Source organism: Chaetodon trifascialis, chromosome 15, assembly GCF_039877785.1.
Source record: "Chaetodon trifascialis isolate fChaTrf1 chromosome 15, fChaTrf1.hap1, whole genome shotgun sequence".
NCBI classification, from domain to species: Eukaryota; Metazoa; Chordata; class Actinopteri; order Chaetodontiformes; family Chaetodontidae; genus Chaetodon; species Chaetodon trifascialis.
The window spans coordinates 4,124,602-4,149,643 of NC_092070.1; the positions used below are offsets into that span (position 1 = coordinate 4,124,602).

General features: G+C 42.2%; 2 protein-coding genes across 3 annotated transcripts; both read right to left on the bottom strand.

Annotated features, from left to right (window-relative positions):
* Positions 1 to 2,085: 2,085 nt before the first annotated feature.
* On the bottom strand, positions 2,086 to 15,735 carry ube2z (ubiquitin-conjugating enzyme E2Z). 2 transcript variants are annotated; one of them, XM_070980659.1, is made up of 7 exons: positions 14,832 to 15,735; positions 14,213 to 14,285; positions 12,452 to 12,639; positions 11,614 to 11,725; positions 8,643 to 8,755; positions 7,358 to 7,448; positions 2,086 to 5,286 (listed from the first exon to the last, which is right to left on the bottom strand). In XM_070980659.1, the coding sequence occupies exons 1-7, from the start codon at positions 15,287 to 15,289 to the stop codon at positions 5,104 to 5,106; spliced, it is 1,218 nt and encodes a 405-aa protein (XP_070836760.1). In that variant the 5' UTR covers positions 15,290 to 15,735; the 3' UTR covers positions 2,086 to 5,103. The 2 variants fall into 2 exon arrangements, with proteins under 2 accessions (XP_070836760.1, XP_070836761.1); XM_070980660.1 differs by having other exon boundaries at positions 8,643 to 8,752; positions 11,611 to 11,725; positions 14,832 to 15,716.
* A 1,149-nt stretch (positions 15,736 to 16,884) lies between these two features.
* atp5mc1 (ATP synthase membrane subunit c locus 1) lies at positions 16,885 to 24,027 on the bottom strand. Its single transcript, XM_070981469.1, has 5 exons — positions 23,814 to 24,027; positions 22,293 to 22,340; positions 21,244 to 21,324; positions 19,991 to 20,169; positions 16,885 to 17,304 (listed from the first exon to the last, which is right to left on the bottom strand). The coding sequence occupies exons 2-5, from the start codon at positions 22,329 to 22,331 to the stop codon at positions 17,190 to 17,192; spliced, it is 414 nt and encodes a 137-aa protein (XP_070837570.1). The 5' UTR covers positions 22,332 to 22,340; positions 23,814 to 24,027; the 3' UTR covers positions 16,885 to 17,189.
* Between the last annotated feature and the right edge of the window lie 1,015 nt (positions 24,028 to 25,042).

Genomic DNA, 25,042 nt, shown 5'->3' on the forward strand with positions numbered 1-25,042 from the left:
TGAATGCTACAGGACTTGTAAACTGACATGTTGCCTGGGAGGCTGGACTCAGGACACCAGTGCCTGCCTTTACTTTTCTCCACCTCACACTTGCACATACTACACTGCTCTGATGGAGAGTAGGTGTGTGTGTGTGTGTGTGTGTGTGTGTGTGTGTGTGTGTGTGTGTGTGTGTGTGTGTGTGTGTGTGTGTGTGGTGTGTGTGTGTGTGTGTGTGTGTGTGTGTGTGTGTGTGTGCCCAGGGCAGCAGCTGTCTGGCTATGTTTGGAAGCTGCACTGAACGTTCTCGTCTCTGGTCATTTATACATGCTGCCATCACTTTGTTGTCTGTATGAATCAGCGCATGCTGATTGTGCAGCAGCGGGGTAAAATGCTGGATTACTTTTCACACAGTGAGCAGTTCCAGTGCGTTTACGTGGAGAGACGTGATGTGGCCTCTGACCCCCTCCAGCTGTGACAGACATGCTCACAGAGGCTCTGTGAACGCTGAGATGTGTGACCCGGCTCTGCCCAGAGGTCCCCCTGCCGATAGGAGAGGAAGATTTTTCCAGTAGGCTGAAGTCTGATTTCTACTTTTGCCATGCAGCTTACTCTTTAGCCTGTGCAACAACTGTGATTCATCCACACAGTAGCATCTCCTCTTCTTTGAAATCAGACCCTATGGAGGGAGAAATGTAAACCATGTCTCTGCTGCTGCACCGGGTCGATGTGCAGGTGAATGAACCACCTCTGCAACCACATGTGAAGGAGAGCCACTGGAATCCACTTGACCTACTGACATCACGCCCAGCAGCTGCATGACAGAGAGAGCTGTCACTTTCCATAGAGGCATGTCATTGCAGAGGAGTGAGCTGCCAGTCCTGTTCTCCTTAGTGGCTGGACATCCAATTGTCCACTGAACACAGGCACTGCCACTCGGAGTAACGCTCTGAAAGCAGGTGTACATTACTTGTAGTTGTCATGGAGTGGAGCCAAGCCAAAGCCCTCGCTGCAGGTACAGGTGAGCTCTCCAGTGCAGCCCATGTGGGTCTCAGACCTAAAGGGCTGAGTGGAAGTCTCATGGGGACTGCATTACACACACGCTTGCGTGGAGGAGGTGCGTAATGCACGGGGACAGCCACCAAGGATTATAATTATCTTATTTTCACTTAAAATGTTTTTGTTTTTCAAGCAAGATCGAGTCAGTCATAAAATAGATACTTGCCAGTTTTCAATGTTTGGTGCTATGTAGATATTTCAGTTCAGTACCACAGAAGTATTGAAGTTTTATATCAGGTCTACTCTTTATAGAGTTTTATTTTTCTGTCTTTCTAAAAATGATACTGTTTTATCTGTTGATATTCTTAAAGCAGCACTAACCAATAATTTCATCAGTAGATCAAAGCACTATGTTTAAAGTGAAAAAAAAGTTTGTGGTGACAAACTCAGAGACCGACAACCAGTTCTGCAGTTTAATGTCTATGAACACGTTACTTTGGTTTCATGGCCCACTCCTTTACTCTTCTGGTCACAGCATCCTCATCATCCTGGGTTCCAGCAGCAGTAAAAGCTCTGATGAAACCACTGTGCACCTGCTCAGCAGCAAACAGGAGACAGACACAGTTAGAGACTAGCAGGTTAACATATTGGACAATTTAGCAGCTGAAGAAAAATTGGATTCCCACTGGTCAGGCCACCAAAAATATAACGTAATGTCACAAATAAAGAACAGTAGCACATATCTGCATTTTAAGGTGGTAATACCTCAGTGTAAGAACGTGTTGCTCAAAGATAGATTGTACTAGACAGTAAAATCTGAAAACTGAAATGTTCTATATATCTGTGTATTAACAAACTACAGCTCATTTGGCTTAGTAAACTCTCATGATTTCATCTTGTTTAAAATGAAAAGACACTGTCCACTGTCCTGTCTCAGCTTTTAAATGAGAAATAAATTGTAGAAAAATACACACACATAAAGCTAGTGTCCAAGAAAATTGCATTCAGTTTGGATTTACTGCTGAAAACAAATACCCCCTCTGCCCTGACAATGGGTGCACATCTACAGGAAAAAAAAAAAAAAAAAAACACCAGTCAAGTGTATCAGGACTGAACAACATTTTATTTGGTACTTTTCCAGAACTTCTGTACAATACCAACATTTTCAAGACCTGGGATGAATCACCCGTGTCAGTGATCCAGACTTTATAGAGCCACAGAAGAACCCTGCTTAAAGCACAACACAACACAACCAAACAGGGACAGGATTTCTTCACTTCCACTTCAGGAAGTGTGTTGCAATCAACATTTTGGCAATCACATATATTCTGCTAGGAGCTGCTTCTCATATAACCATTCTATAACATAATAAAACAAGTAAAAAGGAATGCCCTATATTAGTGATCCCATTCGAATCTTTAGCAACCGAACCCCTGCCGGAGGACCAGGGTTTGACAAAACACTGACAGCAGAGGCTAACTGCTCCTCTCTCCATCAACATGGCTGCACAGAGCTAAAGGCAGACTGGAGGACAATGGAAGGCAGAAAAGATATACACCAAGCACAATGGTCACTGTTTTGTCTGACACCTTGTCTCAACATGAAAGCTTCTTGAAAAACAGTAGAAGAGGGGAGGTATGCTGAAGTTACAGAGCCCACATTTGGACTGAGGGGAGTATTTCAACATTTTGGGAAATAAACCAACTGCTTTTCTTGGAAAGAGTATGTGAAAATTCATATCATCTAGTGTCTGTTAAATATGAAACTTCAGCCATTAGCCAGTTAGCTTATCTTAGCAAAAAGACTGGAAACAGGGGGGAACAGCTAGCCTGGCTCTGTCCAAATGGAACAGAAGTTATGTACCACCACCTCTAATACTCACTGACATGTTAATCTTGTTTAATCCGTACAAAAACAGCATTTTACGTTTTTCATGGGGGACTGTAGTGGACTATTTCTTGGCATATAACCCCCCGTAACATGGTGAACTGTCATTTCCACTTTGACTTTGTACAGATGAAACAAATGAGATGTGAACATGTGAATCGTTAGAGGTGCTGGCAGGTGGATTTTGTTACTCTTGGACAGAGACAGCATAACTGTTTCCATTCTTTGTGATCAGATGAGATAAACTAACCAGCTGCTGGCCACAGCTTCATATGAAGTGTACAGACAGTATCAATCTTCTTACCCAACACTCAGCAAGAGAGTACACATATTTCCCAAAATAAACTGTTCCTTTAAGAGGATAGATTCTGATTTTCAACACTCACATCCTGTGTGTACACTGGAAGTATTACTGGTATTGGTATAATCATTCCTCCTCTCCATTATCTGTAAAGGGGTCCCTTCCTAATGCTGAGTGTAAAAATGCATCCGATAAGAGATCCTACGAGGCCTCAGTATTACGACTTAGTCAAATCAAAAGGTTATCGAATGGAACCAATGGATTTATGTGACTTACGCTGTTGAAATCTCATAGATTTAGTCCCATTTCTTACAGTTGAGTCCAGTTAGAAGATGAACAGGTGGAATGACTATAGCAATCAATGACACTTTCAGTGTACATAAGGCATATGAGATGATTGTAATACCTAAAAATGATCCTTGTGGGGGGTTTCCTCTGCTGCCTTCTCTTCTTTTCCTTGATCACACCCCTCACTGTATTCACACTGCAAGCAACGCTGTCAACACATCCATTCATTTCCTGTCACTGATGAGGGACACTTGGCCAGTGTGCACCCAGACAAAAGAAAGCGCTAGCTGAAAAATGGCAAATCAGATTTCAAATTCACACAAATGAATATCAATTCAGAGGAAGGCTTATCTGTTCATTTTCATCAAACAGCTACTTAGCCAGCAAAAGCCATCTTTATGTTTAAATCAAATTATGTAGAGAACAATGCCAAAGCAGTAAAACAACTTCATTTGTCTTCTGTCCAGATGAAAGCAAAGCCTTTGGTCAGGCCTCCTTCAGACGGAACACAGTGACTGAGTTACTTGCAGTATGAACACAGAGAAGGGTACGTTTGCTTGTGGATCTAGCTGGAGCATGGGATAGTTTGGATTGTAAGTTGACGGGTTAATCACAAGAGCCAGCAATGCAGTGAACAGCAAGGTTTCCAAATAAACAATGTACCCTACAAGCTGCAAATTAGCATTATTTTCAGCACAACAATGAGAAAACAGCATAGCAAAGGGTATAAAGGTGAATGTCAATCAAACTGACATTTCTCTAAAGGCTTCTTATCTGGTAAACAGATTTCAACAGCACTATTAGAACTGAAAGCTAAGCAGAAGTTTCTGTATAATGCACAGGAATCGTTGTATTCAGAATCATGAGCTGCTGATGTTTTATGTGGCCTGGTTATCGAGGCGGCTGTAGTCCACTCTGAAAGAGCTGCGGCATGGCTTTAACCTGGCCAGAGGAGTCAAGGAACGAGCCCCGCAGAGTCTCGCCAAAAGGTCCAAACTTTCTAAAGCTACCTTCAATTGTTAAAGGTGCGCCTTTCCTTCCTCCCCTCTAGAATTCAAAGAAGACGAGGCTACTTTGAAGGAGAGCCTGCTTTCATGACCTTCATCAGCTTCCACTGTTCCAGCCAACTCAGGCCAATCACCCAACTCTCTCCATCCTTTCGTTTGGCCCAAATCTGCCGGGACTCCAAAGCCTGACTAGATTTCTGTCTGGGCTTGTGGGCGTTTTGTCCGTTCCTACAGTGTGGTCAAAGGTTTGAGCCATGAATCTAACCTTTTATATTCACAAGCAACAATAGCTGGTTAATCTCAAAATCTAACAGGCATTTGGGAATTAAACTGACAGCATCAAAACGGCTGCTGGTTAGCTACAGATGTAGCACAAATACACCGCTCCAGGCCAAATTTGCCAGCATTTGACTGGTGGATGGTGTTTTTTTTCCTCATTGTCAAGAGAGCACTACCATTTCTTCTCTTTCTGCAACATCCGTACAACAGAAGCTTGATTCCAATCCTGAACCTGCACAAAGCCTGAAACGTACGTCTTGCATTCTCTTCTGTCATTTTACTCCTCCACTGCAAACAAAACAAAAAAAAGTCCCTTTGCTTTTAGTTCTTGGCCCGGCTTTAAGACCAGCACCATCCAGGGAGTCAGGGCTGGGAGCTGCCCTGGCTGTCAGGGTCCGTGCCAGAGGAGCTGGTGTCCGAGTCTGAATCCTCGTCGTTGTGGTTGTCCTCCGCCAGGCTTTTCTGCCGTATTCGCCTGTGGGTGGCGCTGAGGCGAGTCAGAAGGCCCTGGTAGTCGAAACGACCACGCTTCTCACCAAATGGGTCCTGGGTAGACGGACAGAAGAATAAACAGAACGAGTCTTTTTATATTAAGAAAAGATCTAGACTCACTTTCTGTGTTGTTTTATACTGTTTAAGTTAGTTGCTTGCAACTGCATGGTCATATTTCAAACAACCCTTAATCCAACAAGGAGAAATATGCACAAACCTTCAGGTTCCCAAATTGACTGCTTTAGTCTATTATTTGCTGGTATTACTAATTATTAAGGCAAAAGAATGCACTTCAGTTGATCAGCATTACAATGAACACAATATTAACTTTGCATGCAGCTTGAACTTCACTACAGCTGTAAGGATTGTGAAAAGCCAAGATCACTGCCTGCTGAAAACAGCCTATTCTTCACTGAAAAGGCCTAAACAAACACAATCCATTACAGAAGTCCTTTGCTGTTTTCAAAGCCATTCTATTAAGCTAAGATGGATTCCATACAGTTTCTGTTTGGAAAAAAGGTGCCGTCAACAAAAATCAACACATTCCACTGTAAAAATGGATGTTCCAAAGCAGCTGCACTGCATTATGGACAGAGGTAACAGAACCAGAGCTTCTGCTGTCCAGTAATTCTTCTTTTTTTTTTCAACCAGGGAAATCTGTTGAAGTCCGACATATGAAGTCTCTCCGGTCATAATGTCCAGTGAAAATAAATTACTGTTTCCATGACTGGAGTCTGGGGGCATTGGCCACAGCAATGTAACAGCTGTTTCTGGTTAAATATAATGGATCTTACTCTTTAACAAAAAGCTGTCTTTGTAGGGATCCTTTCCATAATGTTGTCCGACACCTAGAATAACAATCTGAGCCCTTCAATGGCAAAAACAAACTTTTGGTGGATGTACATTGACAGTGCACAAACTCCCAGAGGGATTACATTGCAGCCTGTTTCTGTTGTCTCAGTCACTTGAACACAAAAACATGGGAAAATGGTATGTTATAATCAGATTAATACATGAATATGAATTTCTCTGTTTTTCCAGGACACTGAAGTATTCCAGCATGCATGCACCTGCGCAACTGTGCACAAAATGTCACTTTCACTTACCGAAAAGGAAATGTGGATCAAGCAAGATCTTTAAAAAGACATGTTTATGTTGAAATAGTATACAAATAGTATGTCTCTCAATGTATTGATTTTCCCTCTTATGGACATTAATAGATATATGAATGGTTTTAACCCACGTGTTTTAAAAAGGGAATATTCAAACGTCATTTCTGGCCAGTTCTGACAGCCCTAATTTACAGAAACTGTCATTTTTTTTTTTAAATCACTGAATCACTGGTTTGGTCAAAATAATTCAGTTAGATGTGGAAATACTGGGAAAAGAGGGACACATCAGAGAAGCAGCAGGGAAAAAGTGAAAATAAAGCCACTGACCACTCAAAGTTAAAAGCAAAGACTTACTCACTGGGTGTGACATTTCAGAGGTATTTCTTCAGTGCTGCTCTGATAGGTGCATTTTCCATACAGGCTCCGACAGGGTACGCACACAGCTGTCACATATGTTCTGCATGTCTACGTATTTTCTAAATATATTTCAATATGTTATAAATGTTAAAAAGATCTGTAATTGTGGAAAACTTTAACAGCAGCTGAGAATAAACAAAGTTGTAAACTGCATCTGAAAAGCTTGAACTGCATCGCTGACTCTTGTTGATGATGATAGAGTTTAATCAAAGTGCTACACTTGTGATACTTGGCACTTTTTTTTTTTCTTTCCTTTGGGTGTTTGAATACACAGGTCCTTTGTTATAAGGACTGAGCATTACAAACTGGTAATGGATGTAAAAGGATGTCTTCAAATATTCCTGCTTGGATCTTGTTAACTGATACTAACTCTAACATGTTAACCTTCATAACTAAAGCTGCAACATGCATTTTTGAGAACTATGGGATATTGTTCCATCCCTTGGATGTATGTTGGTAAATCCTTGCATTACAAATATTCATCTCACAGGACGACCTTACATTGTCACTAAAACATACTGACAATAATCTACATTAAGACGTAGACATTGAAGACAGGAACACAGATTAGATGAAATAATAACAAACATAGTCACCTGCATGTTCTGTCCCTGTAGATGCAGCCTCTCTTTGCAGACTCCCTCATAGAAATCATAGTATTCCAGGAAGGACTTTTCCATGACACTCCTAAAAACACACATGCACACATCAATCAGCTGATTAGCAGAGAGAAGAGTGACTGAAGAGAAGGGAGAGGGACGGGAAAGGAAGACAGGGAGGAAATGATGTTAAAGGTTCTAAACACAACATTCACTGCCATTAGATGTCGCACTAGAGCACCAGCATCTCACACCGAAGCAACGAACAGACAGCTATGTCGCCACCTGATGCCATTAACAAAAACAGCAATTTTACCTCGCAGATCATCATTAAACCCCCCAAAACTGTCTTGTTTGTCTTTGCACTGTTCCAACAGTCAGTGGTTTGGTCAAAGTGAACCATCAATTTATCGACACACAGTTTTTCCCAGCTGTATATTAGTAACATATTCATATCGATAAGGAGCCATTTCTTCAGTCTGCTGAGCGACCTACAGTAATCCATGTAATACCGCTAATGCTAGCTACCTAAAACATTGAGTAAAATGTGCCTGAAGTAGCTGAAGTGTGATGCTTTGTGAGCTGATGGACAGAACCACTGCTTACAGACACAGCTGCTGCGCTGGGAAGCTGTGGAAGCGAGAGCCAGGGGGTTATTCTGCAGGAATAAAACACACTGGATTACGCTGTGATACCGAGCTGCTCACTGCCGAGAGAAGAGCTTGTTTTTTTCAAGTGTGCTTAAAAAGTGGATCTTCACTCTCGCTTCTCAGCATGTCTACTGCAGGGAACCATAGAGGTGTGCTGTTAGGCATTTCGATGTAATTAGTCTCTCTTCATCCATGTTGCTGACTGGATGGGAGAAGCACTTTCCTTCATGAGCGTACAGAGAGGAGAGGGGGGAAAAAAGAGAGACGAGAGGAAATGAACAGAAAGAGCACAGGCTCTGGTGAGTTCAGTCAGACAGTGAACTGAACAAAAACACACACACCAGTCTCTTTATAAAGATGGGGAAGGTCAGCTGTTTCACAAGGAGGGACTCACATGAATTAACATACATATAGGGCTGGACCAGGCACCAAAACACAGACCAGAAAAGCTTGGATTAGGACACACATAGAGGGTGTGTCTTCATTCTCTACTCAGGATGCCATTAGTCCCCTAAATCTCCAGAAAAGCAAATAGTTGTTTGCTGCTACATTCATGTTCAAAATCTCATATATAGAACCTTCACAGACAGATGGAAGAGAAGGAGGAGGAAAAGAAAGATGGACAGTCTCACCACAGAGCCTCAGGACAGGGGACTTTTCCCTCCAGCATGTCACACACAGCCACCCTCATGGTTTCATGGCGGATACATTCGTTGTAGTTCTTGCTGTCCCCTGGGTGGCGCTCCTGAGAGAGGGACAGATGGACACACGCACACATTAAGAAACCTTACTGAAAGTGCAACATGAAACAAACATCATCTATAATGGTTGAGTGTGAATTATGTGTAACTGATGCATTGTTGGTATTATTTCACTCATTCAGTCGCAGTGGAACTTCAGAACTTACATCACTCAACTGGAATAATTTCTCAATTAAATTTCTCATTTATTAGTGTAAATGATGTGTGACACAGCTAAAAAGGCATCATCTGTTCTTGTGGCTAGGGCTGAAAAGCATCTTGTCATCTGGTCCCAAATTTTAAAAGCTAATGAGTAACTCTCAAGATGTGTCAGTGAGGCAATAAGCATGCAGAATCCTGATAACACGATGTGATAAGACTGGTGATTGGCTGTCATAGAGGCAAGCAGGAAAAACATTGTTATGCCCAGGGACAGGGCGTGTATGTGTGTGTGTTTTGAGGCTTGGCTACACTGTTGCCAAGACTGTCAAAACTACATGTCTGAGGAAACACTCGACTGTTCATGGAATACATTTAAGGTTTGGAGAGTGAGGGCACCCAGTTGCTCCATGTTCACTGCAAGAAGAACGGACGGCAGCCATCTTCCTCTCAGCATTCAAGCCCACCTAACCTCCACCGCCACTTACTGCAAATTCTTGCCAGAGTCAGTTGAGAGAAGAGTGAAAACCTCTTTGTTTTTTGCTCTTCTTTCAATGAACACATATACTGTTTCTCTACCTGTCAACACGCCTAAACCCTGCCCACCCTAAGCTGCCAGTAGTTCCTCATAGGACGCTGATTGGTCCAATCAACTGTGGGTTGACCATGAGTTGACCATTTGCCTGGCGAAATGGATTCTAGACAACTTGCAAGGTAAACATTCTGTGCTGTAATATTTTCTGTTGGGTCACCAGTACTTCAGGAAGTACAGCAGTCGTCTGGTAATCTGAACTGAATCTGCTCCCAGTTTGATTCTGCCTTCTATACTTATTTATTTATTGATATTATGTTAACAGACACCTTTAAGTTGTGATAAATAGGTTTATTTTTTATGCTTGAAAAAGCTTGGAGTGCGTAAAAATGCCAAGGAACTGAAAATGGATTTCATAGCACAACCTAGCACGGGTACTGGAAAGTTGGCCAGCTTTAAAAAGGGCAAATGTGGTGGCCTTTGGCACATTTTAACACCACTATTCATCAAGTACACTAATCTTAATTATTGCATATATTGATGAGACTCTGCCTGACTGTAAACATGTAGTGAATTATTGTGGAGGAAAATTAGACTTCTTGTGTGTTTTGGCCCACACAGTGTATAAATATTTCAATATTTATAACCACACCTGTTCCTCACTGATCAGAACTTTTGTAATTAAGATGAAATGTAAAATCTACATATTGATCGTACATTACACTGCAGGAAGTCATACTTCATTTTTAAAACATGGACAGTTTGCAAAATTGGTTGATGGCAAAACAAACAAACAAAAAAACTAAACAAAAGCCATTTAAAATGAGGCAGAGCCTTCATTTTCCTCACAGGACATAGGTGTGGTACTTGGACAATGCTGTCTGTTTTAGTGTTTGCTTGCAATGGGTCACAGAAATGGCTCTGCTGTAAAGAGCTCAATGTCAATAAAGATAAATTATTTGTTTATTCATTAAACCCATAAAGATCTTTTGTCTAACAAAGATGACCCTGTCCACACAACCAAAACAGTTCTTAATGTGTTTAGTCATTAATTTATTTGCTAATATCTGTCAGAAGTTGAATCTCCACTCTCTAATCAGCAGGACACAATCACTCAGCTGACACACACACATGCACGCACACTATGTGGGCAGGACTGATACAGACAGATGGGCACATTTCTCTGTCATCATGCTCGCACTGTTTTGAAGCGCAGGCTTGTGGTTATAATATGTATCTGCATAACCAATTAACATTTTACTCCCAACAATTTTTTTAGAATCAAGAAAGTAATATAATAAATTAGCAGGCTGAACTTAAATGAAAAGTCGGCTGTTTGGCTGGCAGCTGGCGCTTACGGTGAAAATTAAGAACAAAATAAATCAAATGACAAAATTTCCAAATCTCAAGCTGCATCTGTACATGTTTCCCTTTTCCCTATCAACAATCCATAACAGAACTTATCCACTGTCACACTCTGCTTGTGTTTCCAGTGCTCTGCCTTGTGAAGCTAAATTCCAGGACTGGTAGGATGGTAGGAAAAGCAAGCTGCAGGTAAACACTGCAATAAGGTTCGTTCTAATATACATGCAAAGTTCATCACAGTGTTGGAGTGTGTATCATTAGTTTAAGAACAACTTTCAGATAGTTTTGGTATTTTTGTTCATTCTTTTGATTTAATTAACCCTAAAGTCAGTATAAAAAAACCCATTGTGCGGCATCCTTTCATTACCATGGTCCATGTCGCTGCGACAGCATTCCTGAAGCCAGCAGAGACTCAAGACCAACCTTTTTAATCTTGCTTTGAACTGAAATTTTTTATTTGTCTATTTATTTATATATTTTATTTATGATAGCATATCAGTTCCGGTTTGGTGGGAGACAAGTGTTTTTGTAGTGTGAAGCATGTTGTGTTCATTTTCTTTATTTGCTATACAAAAAAAGTCTGACTGATTAACATGTAACATGTACCCTAGCCCCAAACCTATCCCGAACCATAACCAATTATGTCTAACCCTAAGCTGAACAGGACCTCAGTCAAGATGCTTTGCCTCGTGAGGGTTGGGCATTGGTCCCAGTGACGACTGCGTAGTCCTGTAAAGTTCAGTGATTATACCAGAAAACTTCCCCAATAGGTAACAAAAATGTGTTCACACACTTATTCTACACTACCTGTTCAAAGCCAGGTTCATTATGATAGGGGTTCTCTGTCATCAGAGACTGGATGGAGATGAGGACAGATGAGATACTCTGAGCTGGACTCCATGCTGGGCCTGTCCATGTCCTACACACACACACACACACACACACACACACACACACACACACACACACACACACACACACACACACACACACACACACACAGATTACACCATCATATAGTTGTTTACAGTGTGTTAATTCTAATTTGTAAGACAGAAACACACTAAACACACTGTTTCTCACCATGACCAACCATCCTAAACTGATTCCTGTGGAGACAAATACAAACTACAACCCTGATTCCAATGAAGTCTGTAATCTGTGTAAAGCATAAATAAGACAGAATGTGATCATTTTCTAGTCCTTTTTGACATATACCCAATAGAAAACAGTACAAAAACAATATATGCAATGTTTGACCTCATCAGCTTCATTCATTTTCGTAAATATATGATTATTCTGAATTTGATGTCACCAACACGTTTCAAAAACACCTGTTTGGATCATTCCACAGGTAAACAGGTTGATTGGTAACAGGTGATAGTATCATGATTGGGTATGAAAGGTGCATCCTGGAGATGCTCAGTTGTTCACAAGCGAGGATGGAGTGACGTTTACTTCTCTGTGTACACATGAAGGGATTAAGGATATTACTACATGAGCCCAGGAACACTTTGTAAGGCCATTGTCAGCTAACACAGTTCATTTGCAAATGATTACGTCCTGTTTCTACTGACATTTTACACAGCATCCAAACTTTAGAATTAGGGCTGTATGACAAAAATGAACCCTCACTCAAACTCACCCCAGGATGCTGAGGCAGACCTTGCCATTGCGGTAGAAGTTGGGGTTGAAGCGGACAGTGTTGTGTCCGGTGGTGATGAGCTTGACCCGCGGTGGATGGATGGGGTAGTCGGGGGGGCAGCGGAACAGGAAGAGGAAGAAGCCGCCCTCGTACGGTGTGTCGAACGGCCCTGTGATTAGGGCATGGATCTACGCGAAAATGAAAGAAAAACCGTGTCAGTGAAGTTGGATTAACTGACGAGAGGAAGGAATGGTGTATGTGTATGTGTTGGGGGGAGGGTTGGGAAATCATGACACGGGCACATGAGAGAGAGGGATGCTGGGGGTGAACACTGGAGTAGAATATCTGACCTAGAATAAAACTGACAACATCCACATCAGACCCTGCTGTGAGGAGGAATTCTACAAATGAGAGGAACATCAAGTTTCATGAGCTAAAAACTTCACTCCTGCCCTGTTTGTCAATGGTGGTGGTTCCCAGACTGGTTTCAACTCCAGCTGAAGCGGAAACTCCCATCAAGGCAGTCAAAGTGTGACACAGGATGGAAAACCCCATTACTGCCCAACATATTCGTCTCCAAACAATCTATAAATAATTCAACCACCTCTATTAACTACAGCATTTTTACAGGGTTCACGTTGTTTTTATCATCAATTTGGTTTGGCAACAACACCAAAAAACAACATCCAAAAAGCTTTAAGACAACACTTGCTTAAGAAGTCCACTGGGGACCATTAGATCTGGGAAAAGTCATTTAGTTAGTTTTGACGCTCTCAGCACTTATTTTACATTTTAGTCAAGTGGTGCTGCCCAAAACGGCTTGGGTGCTACAGTTAAGTCTTGTCACGGCAGAGAAAACCCAGCACACAGGAAGTACTAACACGCAGCTACATCCTGTAATTATTGTTACTTCCTAGAAATTTAGGTAACGTTACCCAGCAGCCAGCACACATACTGCTCGCCTGTGCTGTAGTCAGAAGCACAGGGGAGATGTTTGTTAGCGCCAACCCCCTTTACTCACTCATTAACTGACATACTGCAGTCTACATTGTACATTTACTGCCAAACCCACAACTTACTGCTCACCCTTTCCTTTACTTCAATTAGCGAAAGCACACACTTGCTACACACACATTCATGAGATGCATGAATGTGTGTAATGCATGTAACCATCTCAGTAAGCGCTCTCTGGAAATAATACAAATATCCTGTGATAACAGCAGCTTCACTTCCTCTGAAGACACACTGTAATCAGCTGCCATTCTCTGTCACATTAAACAACAGGCAGAAAGCAGCTCCAGTAATTTCAGCATATATGATCATGAAGAAGGTGTAGTGTTTTTCTGATCCTTGATCAGTTCAAACACTGAACAGTGTGTATGAATGAGGGAGCAGTGCGAGTGAGAGTCCATGATGCTAACATTTTTTGCCTTGCTTGTAGTCCGTAAATGGAATTCCAGCATGTGTCTGAGGTAGTTCATGGCTACTTGTTGATATTCTTATTTTGGTGTGTTTTAGCCGCTACCAAACAACTTCAGGTGCATCACCACCACCTTCTGGTCTGGAGTAGAGAAGACCCCTATAGGCCGAGAGGACCAAGTTGCAATTCCAATCAGATTTGTGATCTGATCAGTGGAGACACATATATGTGGCTAAGTGTATTAATTGGCATCCAGATTTTATCTGGACACTTGAAATAAATGAAAAGTGGAAATGAGGCCATGCTGTAAAGGCTTTGTCACAGGGGACCTGGATGTTTACCTTGGTCATGTCTTGAGGATCAGGGACAACAAACATCCCTGGTGGAGGTTCCTTGTAGATGGACATTATATCCCTGCAAAGACAGAAGAAGGGAGACAAGTTAGTGTCCTGGAAGGACAAAGTTACAGTAGAGATAGAAAGAATCTGTCTCAGGCCTGATCGCAACCTGATTACAGATGAAATTCCACTCATCTCCACTGAATGGATTTGCAGCTGAAGTCTCATTGACATCCCAAAACCACAGCATCAGGCCAACCCAGAAGTACTTGTCGAGATGCCACCAGGGTTGTGTGAAATGTTTTATTCCTTGTTTAATTAGGAAGCAACATGACATCTGTAAAAGACACTGATTAAAATGTGTTTCTCATTTCAGCGTAGGTTAAAGCAAACTACAGAGAGATCCATGTATCACTGGCTAAGTTACATAAAATGCTGGAGTTTCCTGAAACTCAACGTTTTTTTTAACGTCCCTTAAGGTTTCTGGCGATGGCAGAAACTTCGTGTTAAGCTTTCACTTTCGATTTTTATTCACCTCATTGGTATTTGAGGGCCTTAACTTTACCTAAAAACACCCGACGGTGACAATACGGAAAACATCTTCCACACCGTGTTTTCTTACCTCTTTATCCTCAGGATGCACTGCTGGGAAGCCTTCTCGTTGTCCCAGTCCGTGCTGAGGGTCGGGTCCCAGGAAGTGGCGTGGATTTGGGACAGGAGGCCCGCTCCTGCCACCCCGCCGACCCCAAGCCCAACACCGGGGAGAGGTGAGGAGGCGTGCACGGTCGGAGACACGGCCACGGCGGGTGGTGAGGAGCCAGGGGTGAACGTATTCCCAAAACCGGCCAGGGAAGCAGTGACGGCGGACATGGGGGCCACCACAGCGGTGAGGCCACTCTGCGCCGCAGCCGCGGGAGGAGGGGAGGCCGGGTTAGCGCTGGAGTGAGCACCGCTGGCTGTCGAGTGTCCTACCGGCAGAGAGTTCGCCAGAGTCGGCAACAGCGAAGCTCCGCTGCCCTGTCCGGTAACGCCTAAGCCAAGGGCACCGCCGCTGGACTGCTCTCCAAAGCTGTCCGCCATGGCTCACAAGCTAGTAATGTTAAGCTACACTAAAATTGATGGCGCTGGCTTATTTGTAAGGCTAGCTAACCGTTAACTGCATTGACAGCTGCGTGAGAAAGTTCCCTCTGCTTGTTTTGTCCAGAAGGATCAGAGAGCGGAAAAACGGGGCAGAGCCGAGAGCAGAGGCGAGGCCACAAAACAAGGTATTTCTTCCCACGACATGGTGGCTACTTGTCGTTAGCTTGTGTGTTTTTCCTCAGGCCTCCAAAAAAGTATTAAGTGGTCAGCAAAATGACTTCGTCCACCTTGATACAGCTTATGAAGCAGTCCACTGTCCGGCTAGTGTCGGTTTAAGAGAAGATAGTGTCCGAATGTTTGGTTTTAAGCGGACCATATCCTCTTTACTCCCTTCACATAACGCAAGTTCAAGATCCGATTTCTAAGTAGTCAAGCAAAACTGAAATGATAAAACACGGGGCATCCGGTACGGACTTTCAAAATAAAACTCCCAATTGGATGTCGCAATAAGTACTGCTGAAGGTGGTACGGCGGAATGAGTATTTAATAATTAGATCAAAGTATTTATGGAGAAACCTGTGATAATTGTAAATCAATTTAAATTCATATGATGAAGTCCAAGCCACACAGTATTATGGATGGAATGTCTCATGAAAAGGCAATGGTCGCACCATCATTTTTTCTGCAGTTACTTTCCTTTCTAATGAGTTTAGCTACTGTACTGCTCTGTGTGGTACCTTTGTTAACAGCAGGTATGCTGACAAACCTTTTTTGTACTTTATTGAAGCCTTGAGGTGTCAAAAACAGTGATACTTCAATATCAAAACGGATCTCTTGTGATGTGACATCCACACCAAGTTAATAACTTAAATTCACATTCACTGCAAAATATACTGTATATAAAGTTCTCAGATGACTTCTGATCATGACAGTGGCAGCGTACTCCTCCTCCCACATGAGAAATTGCACTTTGACATTTTATGGACAAATCTGTAGAACCAAGTCAGTAATGGACAGTCTGACTGATAGGAAATAGTTGCTGCCCTGTGTCTGCTAAGTTTCATGACTCTACAAATTGTTTTTCACAGCACACCAAAGGAAGGGGAAATCTAAGTGATTTACAGTGATTCCTGTTCAACATGGCCTCATATAAAACAGAAGAGCACATTTGAAAACTAGGTAACTTTTGAAACTTTTTTCAAGTTCACTTGCTCCTGTGAAAAAACATACTCACGATATAGTTGAGGTTAATAGTACATCTGGTTCTCTTCATAATTGGCAAGTCATTTTGTAAACTGACAATCAATCAGGAGATATATATATATATATATATATATATATATATATATATATATATATATATATATATATATATATATATATATATATATATATATATATATATATAAAAAAACAGTGGGGAGTCTGGGTTCTGTGACAAGACCGTACAAAACACTTGGCTGCTTAACTTACAGAATTTATAGTAGAAGAGTAAAACACTGTTTACATTTGATGCAACGGCCACTTGTATTTTCAGAGTACATATGGAACAATTCATTTTCTTAGTAATGAAAGATTAAAGACACTGCAGACTGTTGTTAGTTATCCCAACCATTTATTCTGGACAGATTTCAACCGAAGTGAGGTCTTACATAAAACTTCTGAAAAACAAAAATAAGCGTAGGAACATAAAAATGTTGGATTGGAGGTTTGTTACCCTCAGATGTAGATATTTTTCCTTTATTTATTTTTCCGTTGATTGGAATGGCATACCAGCTCATTCACAGTTCCCGTTCTGGAAACCCCCTCCAGATGGAAGGAAGGAGGGAGAAGGGATCAAGGAAGGAAAAGAGACAGGAAGAAGGGCTAAGTGAAGGGATCTGTGGGCGTGTTTCCAGGTTTACATGGCAAAGAGGATGAGGAACGCCACCATCAGACAGAAGAGACCCATAGCCTCAGACAGGGCAAAGCCCAGGATGGCATAGGAGAAGAGCTGCTGCTTCAGGGAGGGGTTCCTGTGGAGGAGGACACAGGAAGTCAAATACACCGCTAATCAAATCATAATCTGATCACAACCAAACAAGAACAGACATCTGCAAGAGCAGTGCTGCAGGGTGGACTCACAGCTCATGCTCTTCAACATGACACATAGCTTGTTCAAAATTTTGCCATGCCAAAAATGCAAACACTGAAAACTCAAATTAATCACTGTATTTACAAAACCAAATGAGCCTTAGATGGATGCCTTCTGTGTGAGTTTCATGTAATTAATAATTCATTTACATGTGAATGTGTTTAGAGGCAAGATGGAGCAGGGCTGGGCAATAAACTCTGGATATAGGATCATGATAAAATTTCTGTTGATAATGATAAACCTTGGTCATTTTTACTTGATATGATAGATGGAGCAGCACAGCAGAAATAAGCAGGACAGCAGTGAGTCAGTGCGCTGCCTCTCCTCTGCTCCACACAGAGTGGACAGAAGTGTGGCTTCAAAACCATCACAGAGGGAACAAAACAGACGTCACGATGTATTTCACAGGAGTCAACGACAACCTGCTCAATGCTCATTAAACACGAGTGCAACAGAAGGGAGAGAGTATGAACACTTTTGCAAACATCTGTTGAACTAACTTTCAGAAACGTGACGCCTTGGATCGCTCTGCCTGCAGCCACCTCTTAATCCACACCTGCACTTTCTGCTAAAGTGCTGACAGTGAACTTATGTTATCCTCCAAAGCTGAGCAAATTATTGACATTAAAAGGTCATATGGAAGTGGTTTGAATATCAAAAGTGACAACGAAGCACTAACACAGCCTGCAAAATATATTCTGAATCAACATATGTTTGCAGAGCTAAGTATTATTTTATCTTTCATGTTAAACTATATTCTCAAGTCTAACTAATAGACCATCTAGTTTTCTTCAGGCTTCAGTCACTATCAGGATGCTCTTCAAACTGGCAGCATTATAAAATTATGTACTGTGTTAAATATCAATATTGATCCATATGGCAAAAATGATCGTGGTCGAATTTTTGGTAGAGTCGCTCAGCTGGAGATGCAGAGTGACCTGTAACATGCAGGGATGATGACACTGCTGCATTTTCTACTGTGGCTGCATCAGTGTTTATCATGTCGGTTTGGGTCTGCTCAGGTGTACTGCATTTTCATTTGGTTCCAATTACCCTCGTGTCACAGACATGTTTCCATTGTCATTGGCTCCCTTTGGGGTTAGAGCTTTCATCATTTGTACAGGTTTTCACTGGTCAGTTTTGGATCAAGTCCAAAAAACAAATCGTAATAAATGTTACTTTGCTCATGAATGAAGTGGCCTGTGTTATGTCAAACACTTACACACTCAGCTCGGACTGGACTGTTGTGACAGTCTGATGCAGCCATCGTGCTACTCAGGGGGCAGCTGCTGTATTTTCCTCAAGTAGAGAAGCTCTTCCAGTCTTTTTTTGATGTGGTATGTGTTGTTGAAGCTGCTTTAATACAGCGATGATGCTCAAGCAGAGCTGTGGTCCTGTTTCTGCACTGGAAGAAACCCCCCACTCCTCTTGTGGAGCAGAGTAGTAAACAACTCTGCTGCCATGGGAATAAAAAGGAGCTCGATTGACCCTAACTTTTTTGGAACAGGACATCTGCATAAAGTTGAGCTTCTCTACTTTATCTGTATTGCCGCGGGGCACCTTTTAAATCTCTGCAGCCAGCGGGCAGTGCTGAGCCGTGATGCCAGGTCCCATTGACAATGAACAGCAGCCTGCTGCAGTCTCATCTTTTGAATGGGTTTGTGTGAACAGCCCATGAGATGTGCAACACAATCTGTGATATCATGTGGTGCAAAACAGAGATAGTGATCATCCATGAACAGTGTGATCTAAAGGAGCAGCTTGAATAGTTTTGTTTTAGAAATACTGTGGTTATACTTCAGTCTGCACATTTCCATCTTTGCTATCCATTTTAACAACTTAAATGCTAATATTGATTAACGCTACCATCTGTTCATTCACACAAATAAATTACTAACTTGAAACAATTGTTAATTTGTGCTCACAAATGAGTTTCTTTCTGATGACGGATGCTCTATGGCCTCAGGTATTGTATTACATTGAAAAAGCTAATGGACCAAAGGTAGCTAGTCAGTAGATTATGTAACTAGGCAGTCGCCTGTCCTGTTACGTGACAAAAACCTAATTCAAAGACCATTTTCTTGCTCAGTTGACAACACGGAGCAAACTCCATTTACTTAAGATAGCAAGATATACTTATAAGTACTTGTAAGCAGACACAGAGTTGTGATTAATTTTGTGCAAGTACAGTTTCCAAGGTCAACAAGAGACTCGACGCAGCCAGAGTCTTCAGGTAGCTTTAAAAATCCAGTTCTTATCTAAATAATTAGAAGGGAATGCGCAGTGATTGTAGAAGTGCAGTGGGATGTGCCGTGGAAACACGTGCAACAGGTTTGAAAAAGCTGTTATGTTGATGTATGCACTGATTTAATTTGAAAAGAATCTGTCAGGCAGTGCCCTATAAAATATATTATTCTGCCTCGAGTCAACTTCACTGAGGAGGTCTGGCTTTTACATCTTCAGATTAGTGAGGAGTATTCTAAAAACCAATGACAGTGATATCAGTGTCAGTACTGTAAACATTTCAGGGTGTTGTGGATAATCAAAATGGATGATGGAAAAACTACCTGGCATAGCCAATGATGAGGCTGCCGAACACTGTTCCGATTCCAGCTCCTGAGCCGGCCACACCCACTGTGGCAGCACCAGCACCAATGAACTTGGCGGCAGTGTCGATGTCCCGGGAGACGGCACTGGTCTGGAAGGAGCGGGTCAGGATTGCAGACTGGCTGACTGGCAAAAGAGCCTGGAAGAGAAGAAACCACGACAGTGCATCCCAATACTGCATCAGCCAAGAACAGATTGAATGTTGTTTATGCATTTCATGTGTTTATGTGTGTCCACTGTAAGTCAGCTATGAAGAATCTTTTACAGTGAAACTGGAGTCTTAATTGTTAAACCACAGGATGTGAAGGGTGCTGGCACACATCAAAACTGAAATCCAATATTAATAATGAAATACAGTTTAAAGGTAAAATGGCAGATATATCATCATCCTGCTGGAAAACATCAGTAAACCGCCAACCATCACATACAACCCTGATGCCAAAAAAAGTCGGGACGTTGCCAGAAACAAAACAAAATGCGGTCATTTGCCAATCTTTTTTGGACATATACTCGATTGAAAACAGTACAAAGACAATATATTTCATGTTTGACCTCATCGACTTCATTGATTTTTGTAAATATATGCTTATTCTGAATTTGATGTAGGTTTCAAACAAGTTGGGACAGAGCAACGTAAGACTGGGAATGTTGTGGAATGTTCCAAAAACACCTGTTTGGAACATTCCACAGGTAAACGGGTTCAATGGTAACAGGTGATAGTATCATGATTGGGTATGGAAGGGGCATCCTGGAGAGGCTCAGTCGAGGATGGAGCGAGGTTCACCACTTTGTGAACACATGACTGGATAAAGGAGATTACTACATGGACTTTTATTTCTCTCTTAGACAGCATCCCAACTGTTTTGGAATTGGGGTTACATCTTTGTTCTTAGATATATTCTGTTACTTAATACTGCAGAACCATTTTACACCGTACAGACATTTAGCCAAAATCAAGACAATGCTGAAGTCAGATTTTTCTACAGATGTATACTTAAGGTAGTCATGCCTTTTTAAAAAAAACCCAATCTGTAGAGAAAACGACAACATCCTCATGAAGATGAATGCTAAAAGAAAGTGATATACCACTATAGATTGGATCAGTATTGGCCATCCCTGTGCACAGCCCAGGACTTGGCAGGTGTGTTGGCAGGAAGACAAAAGCTATTTAAAGACAAGTGTGTGCAGGATCACTGAAGGTCGTAGGACTGACCTGCTGCTCCACTGTGGCTTCAGGTCTGTTGAAGAGGGAGACTGAGACTGGCCGGGCGAGGACTCTGGACCCCCCACGCAGCTACAGACAGACAAAAAAAACAAACAAACAAACAAACTATTAGCATTAGCACACTTCTACAATGTTATTATCTGTTGCAAAACAAACAAAAGGCAAAACACATCCATGTAGAAGTTAATCCAAACTAAAATAATTACATTAAATTGACATTTTTGGACATGGACCTGCTGCAATGTACTGTACATAATGGCCTAAAAATTGCACTTTGCTGCATGTCAACATTTTCCTAACCATAGCCTTTTGTCAGTCCACAACAGAGGTTTTAAGAAAGTGGATTCTGTTGAAATGGACAGCATAACAAACAACACTTCAAATCTGATAAAATGATTATACTGATCAGTGGTGTCGTTTAGTACAGGTCAAACTATGAAATATCCACTGACACAGCACGCTGGTAGTTTTACATACAGGTAGAGCAGGACAATGCAGTTACAGGTGCACACATGATAGTGATCAGTCAGTCTGTGGAAGTTAAGCTGTACCGTTTCTACCATGGCAGCCAATTTCGCAAAGCAGCAACTGATCAGTGTCAAACTGTGATAATAGCCTTTCTGCATCACAATCCATTTAGACCACTGCTTGCACTGTGGCGATCTGCCTGTCCTGCTGAACTGTGTGTCAGATGTAAATATGGAACTTTGTCCTCCACAACACCTCCATGACTGAGATGCCTAAATGCTGCAGGGTCAGCTGACATGGAAAAACAACTAACTGTGCAACTGTCATAAAGAGCGTGGACCAAATATGGCTGCCATTCGAAACTACTGTGTCCTTGAAGGAAAAGGCTAATGCAGGCACATAACTCTGAACATATCATCCTTTGGAGTCATGTCACTGAAATTTCATTTTGGGGGTTGAGGTTTTGAAAGCTAGAAACCTCAACCCCCACCTCCCACACACGCTTACAGATGTCTACACAGGACAGAAGGAAGAACATTTTTCCAAAAAATGTATTTCAGCTGACATACCACAGCAGGAGAAGTGACAAACTTGGCGCAGGCATACATGGCTGGAAGCTGGAGAGAGAGAAAACATTTTATTTATGTTGTAAATGTCCTCATGCACTGTTTGATCAGGCAGCAGATTCAGTGATGTGGTTCAAGACTGTTACACAAATCAAACCTGAAACTACAGTCAGATAATGACTACAAGTGAAAGGTGGACATCTAGAGGTTGTGATGAGTTAACCCTGAGACACTGAAACAAGACAGTACACTAGGTATACAACTAAATGTACATTAAATGCTGGTCAGCTTCATCTTCAGGTCACGATGTGTGCAATCCATCTCATATAGACACAGGGCAGAGGCTGCAGCTCGGCGCCAGTTTGCTCTTCAACGACCTGTATCTTTGACAGCTTCACTGTAGACAGAAGTAACCTTAGGTCCACAGCTCAGGGTCACACTACACATGCACACATGTGCTAAAGTGCGTTTCCAGTGCCAAAAAAAGGTCCTCCATGTTAAATAAATCAGTTTCAGGAAAAGTGTCCCGGTCACATACAGAAAAATCTGGTATGCAAAGGTCAAGTCCAGCAATAGGCTGATCAGGAGGGGCAGTTCTGCTCTGCTGCTCCTGGCCAGTTCAGCCAAGAGGCTCAGTTAATCCAATTGCATCGACTATAGCAAGGATCATCTCGAGATAAACCGCTAAATATCCACACATGCTGCAGAGTGAGTGGCTAACGATAACACTCCCACTTCCAGACGCCATTAGCAGTAACCTCGAGGACATTTCTACGTAGAAGATTCACGTCGCCCGCGGTGGGGGTTCAGCAAACATCAGTATTCCGTGAAAATGCGAATACGATTTTAAACTTTGACAAGGCCAGAGTAAAGGTTAACTTGCATTACTGTGTTACCTGTTTAGACCTGAGTTTGATTGACTGTCCTCGGAGAAGAGGGGAAGCGCCGGAGCTAAAGGGGCTAAGCTAACCAGCCTGCAGTCTTGAAGGTCAAAAATGAGCCACAGACAGTCACACTGGGCCTGGAAACTAGGCACGGTGCACTCCCTGCTACAATAAACCTGATATAATGCTATGACAAAGGGCGACGTGACATCGCAGGTCTCTGACAGAGATGTCCTTGCAGCGGCGGACTGATTCAGAGCACGGTAGGCCTCAGACTGTCAGACATTTTACATTCAAGTGTCAACCCAGGTTCCCCGTGCTGTGGCCACTGTGTGACCTGCTGATTCCAACTGCAGCACAACAACCACAGCAACTGGTCGAAATGTCTCCTGAAGGTACTGCTGCCTTACTACCTGTCACACATGTAAACTAAGAGCTCACAATCGGCTCCTAAATTATTCCTGGTAAGCAAGTCATTGAATGGCCGACCTAGCATGCTAGCTACCGATCGTTAGCAGTGACAGCTAACTTAAAGAACGTTCCCCTGGCGACTGAGCTTGGATATCAGACGCACACGCATTTACAACAAGGACCAACGTGAGTGCACGTGAAGCGTGGGAGAATGAAAGGCACATATTACCGGTTTGTTACGGCTTTCGGAGGGTCCGGGATTAGCTGCTCTCGCACACAGCGGCAGTCAATGAATGTAGGATGTGTAGATTGTCACCTTGTCATTTATAAGATCAGCGTCTACGTCCTAAACGCCCATTGGTCAGAGAGAGCCCTCTTTCATTCAGAATTGGCTCACTGCCATGTTACACCCGTCACTCCAACCTATCGGATACAGCTTTATTAAACTACAGTATTTGTGACTGGTCGGAAGGTTTACGGAGGCGGGATCAGAGGAGCTTTCATTAATTTAATTGGACAGTATTGCCGGGAATGATGAGTTTACGAGGAACGACCTTTTAAAGTACATCCAGTGTCCTATGTACCTATTGGTTAGTCTATAGGAAGTCCTGCCCTTCTATAAAAATGAGTATAAATAGGTTCCACACGTCAGAATTCCACAGGTAAATTATGTTGTAATGTAAGATCTGGCACAACTTCTCACCCCCTAATACCACCATTGTAACTGGATGACAGAGGATATCAATTCAGTCTCAGACTGTTTTATATTAAACCCAAATGAATGCAATACATCAACAAAACATTTGCTTTGTTTCTAATTAAGAATGTAGTGAAGTACCAACATATTCATCCATTTTTTTTTATTACAGCATGTCTTATAGAAGCTAATTGCAGGTAAACAAAACAATGACAATCTCATGCCCAAACTTATTTTAAGACTAGAGAGATTTACATTTCTGTTTTCACTGCTGAATTTTTGCACTTTTATAGATAGACAGATCACACACAAAACATCCATCCATCCATTTTCTATGCCACTTATCCTTTTCAGTCAACGGGCGGGAGGCGGGCTACACCCTGGACCGGTTGCCAGCCGATCGCAGGGCACAAATACACAACCATTCACACTCACACCTAAGGGCAATCTTAGAGTCACCAGTCAACCTAATGAGCATGTTTTTGGTCTGTGGGAGGAAGCTGGAGTACCCGGGAGAACCCACGCATGCACAGGAAGAACATGCAAACTTCACACAGAAAGGCCCGACCCGGGAATCAAACCGGCGACCTTCTTGCTGTGAGGCACGCGCACTACCTGCTTGCGCCAGCCTTCACAAAACATACATAACATAAAATTGTATACACTTGTGCATAGAAATCATTGTGCTAGACAAAAAAATAAGACAAAATCCAACTAAAATATTAAGTACATAAAAATAAATAAATATTTAACACAATATC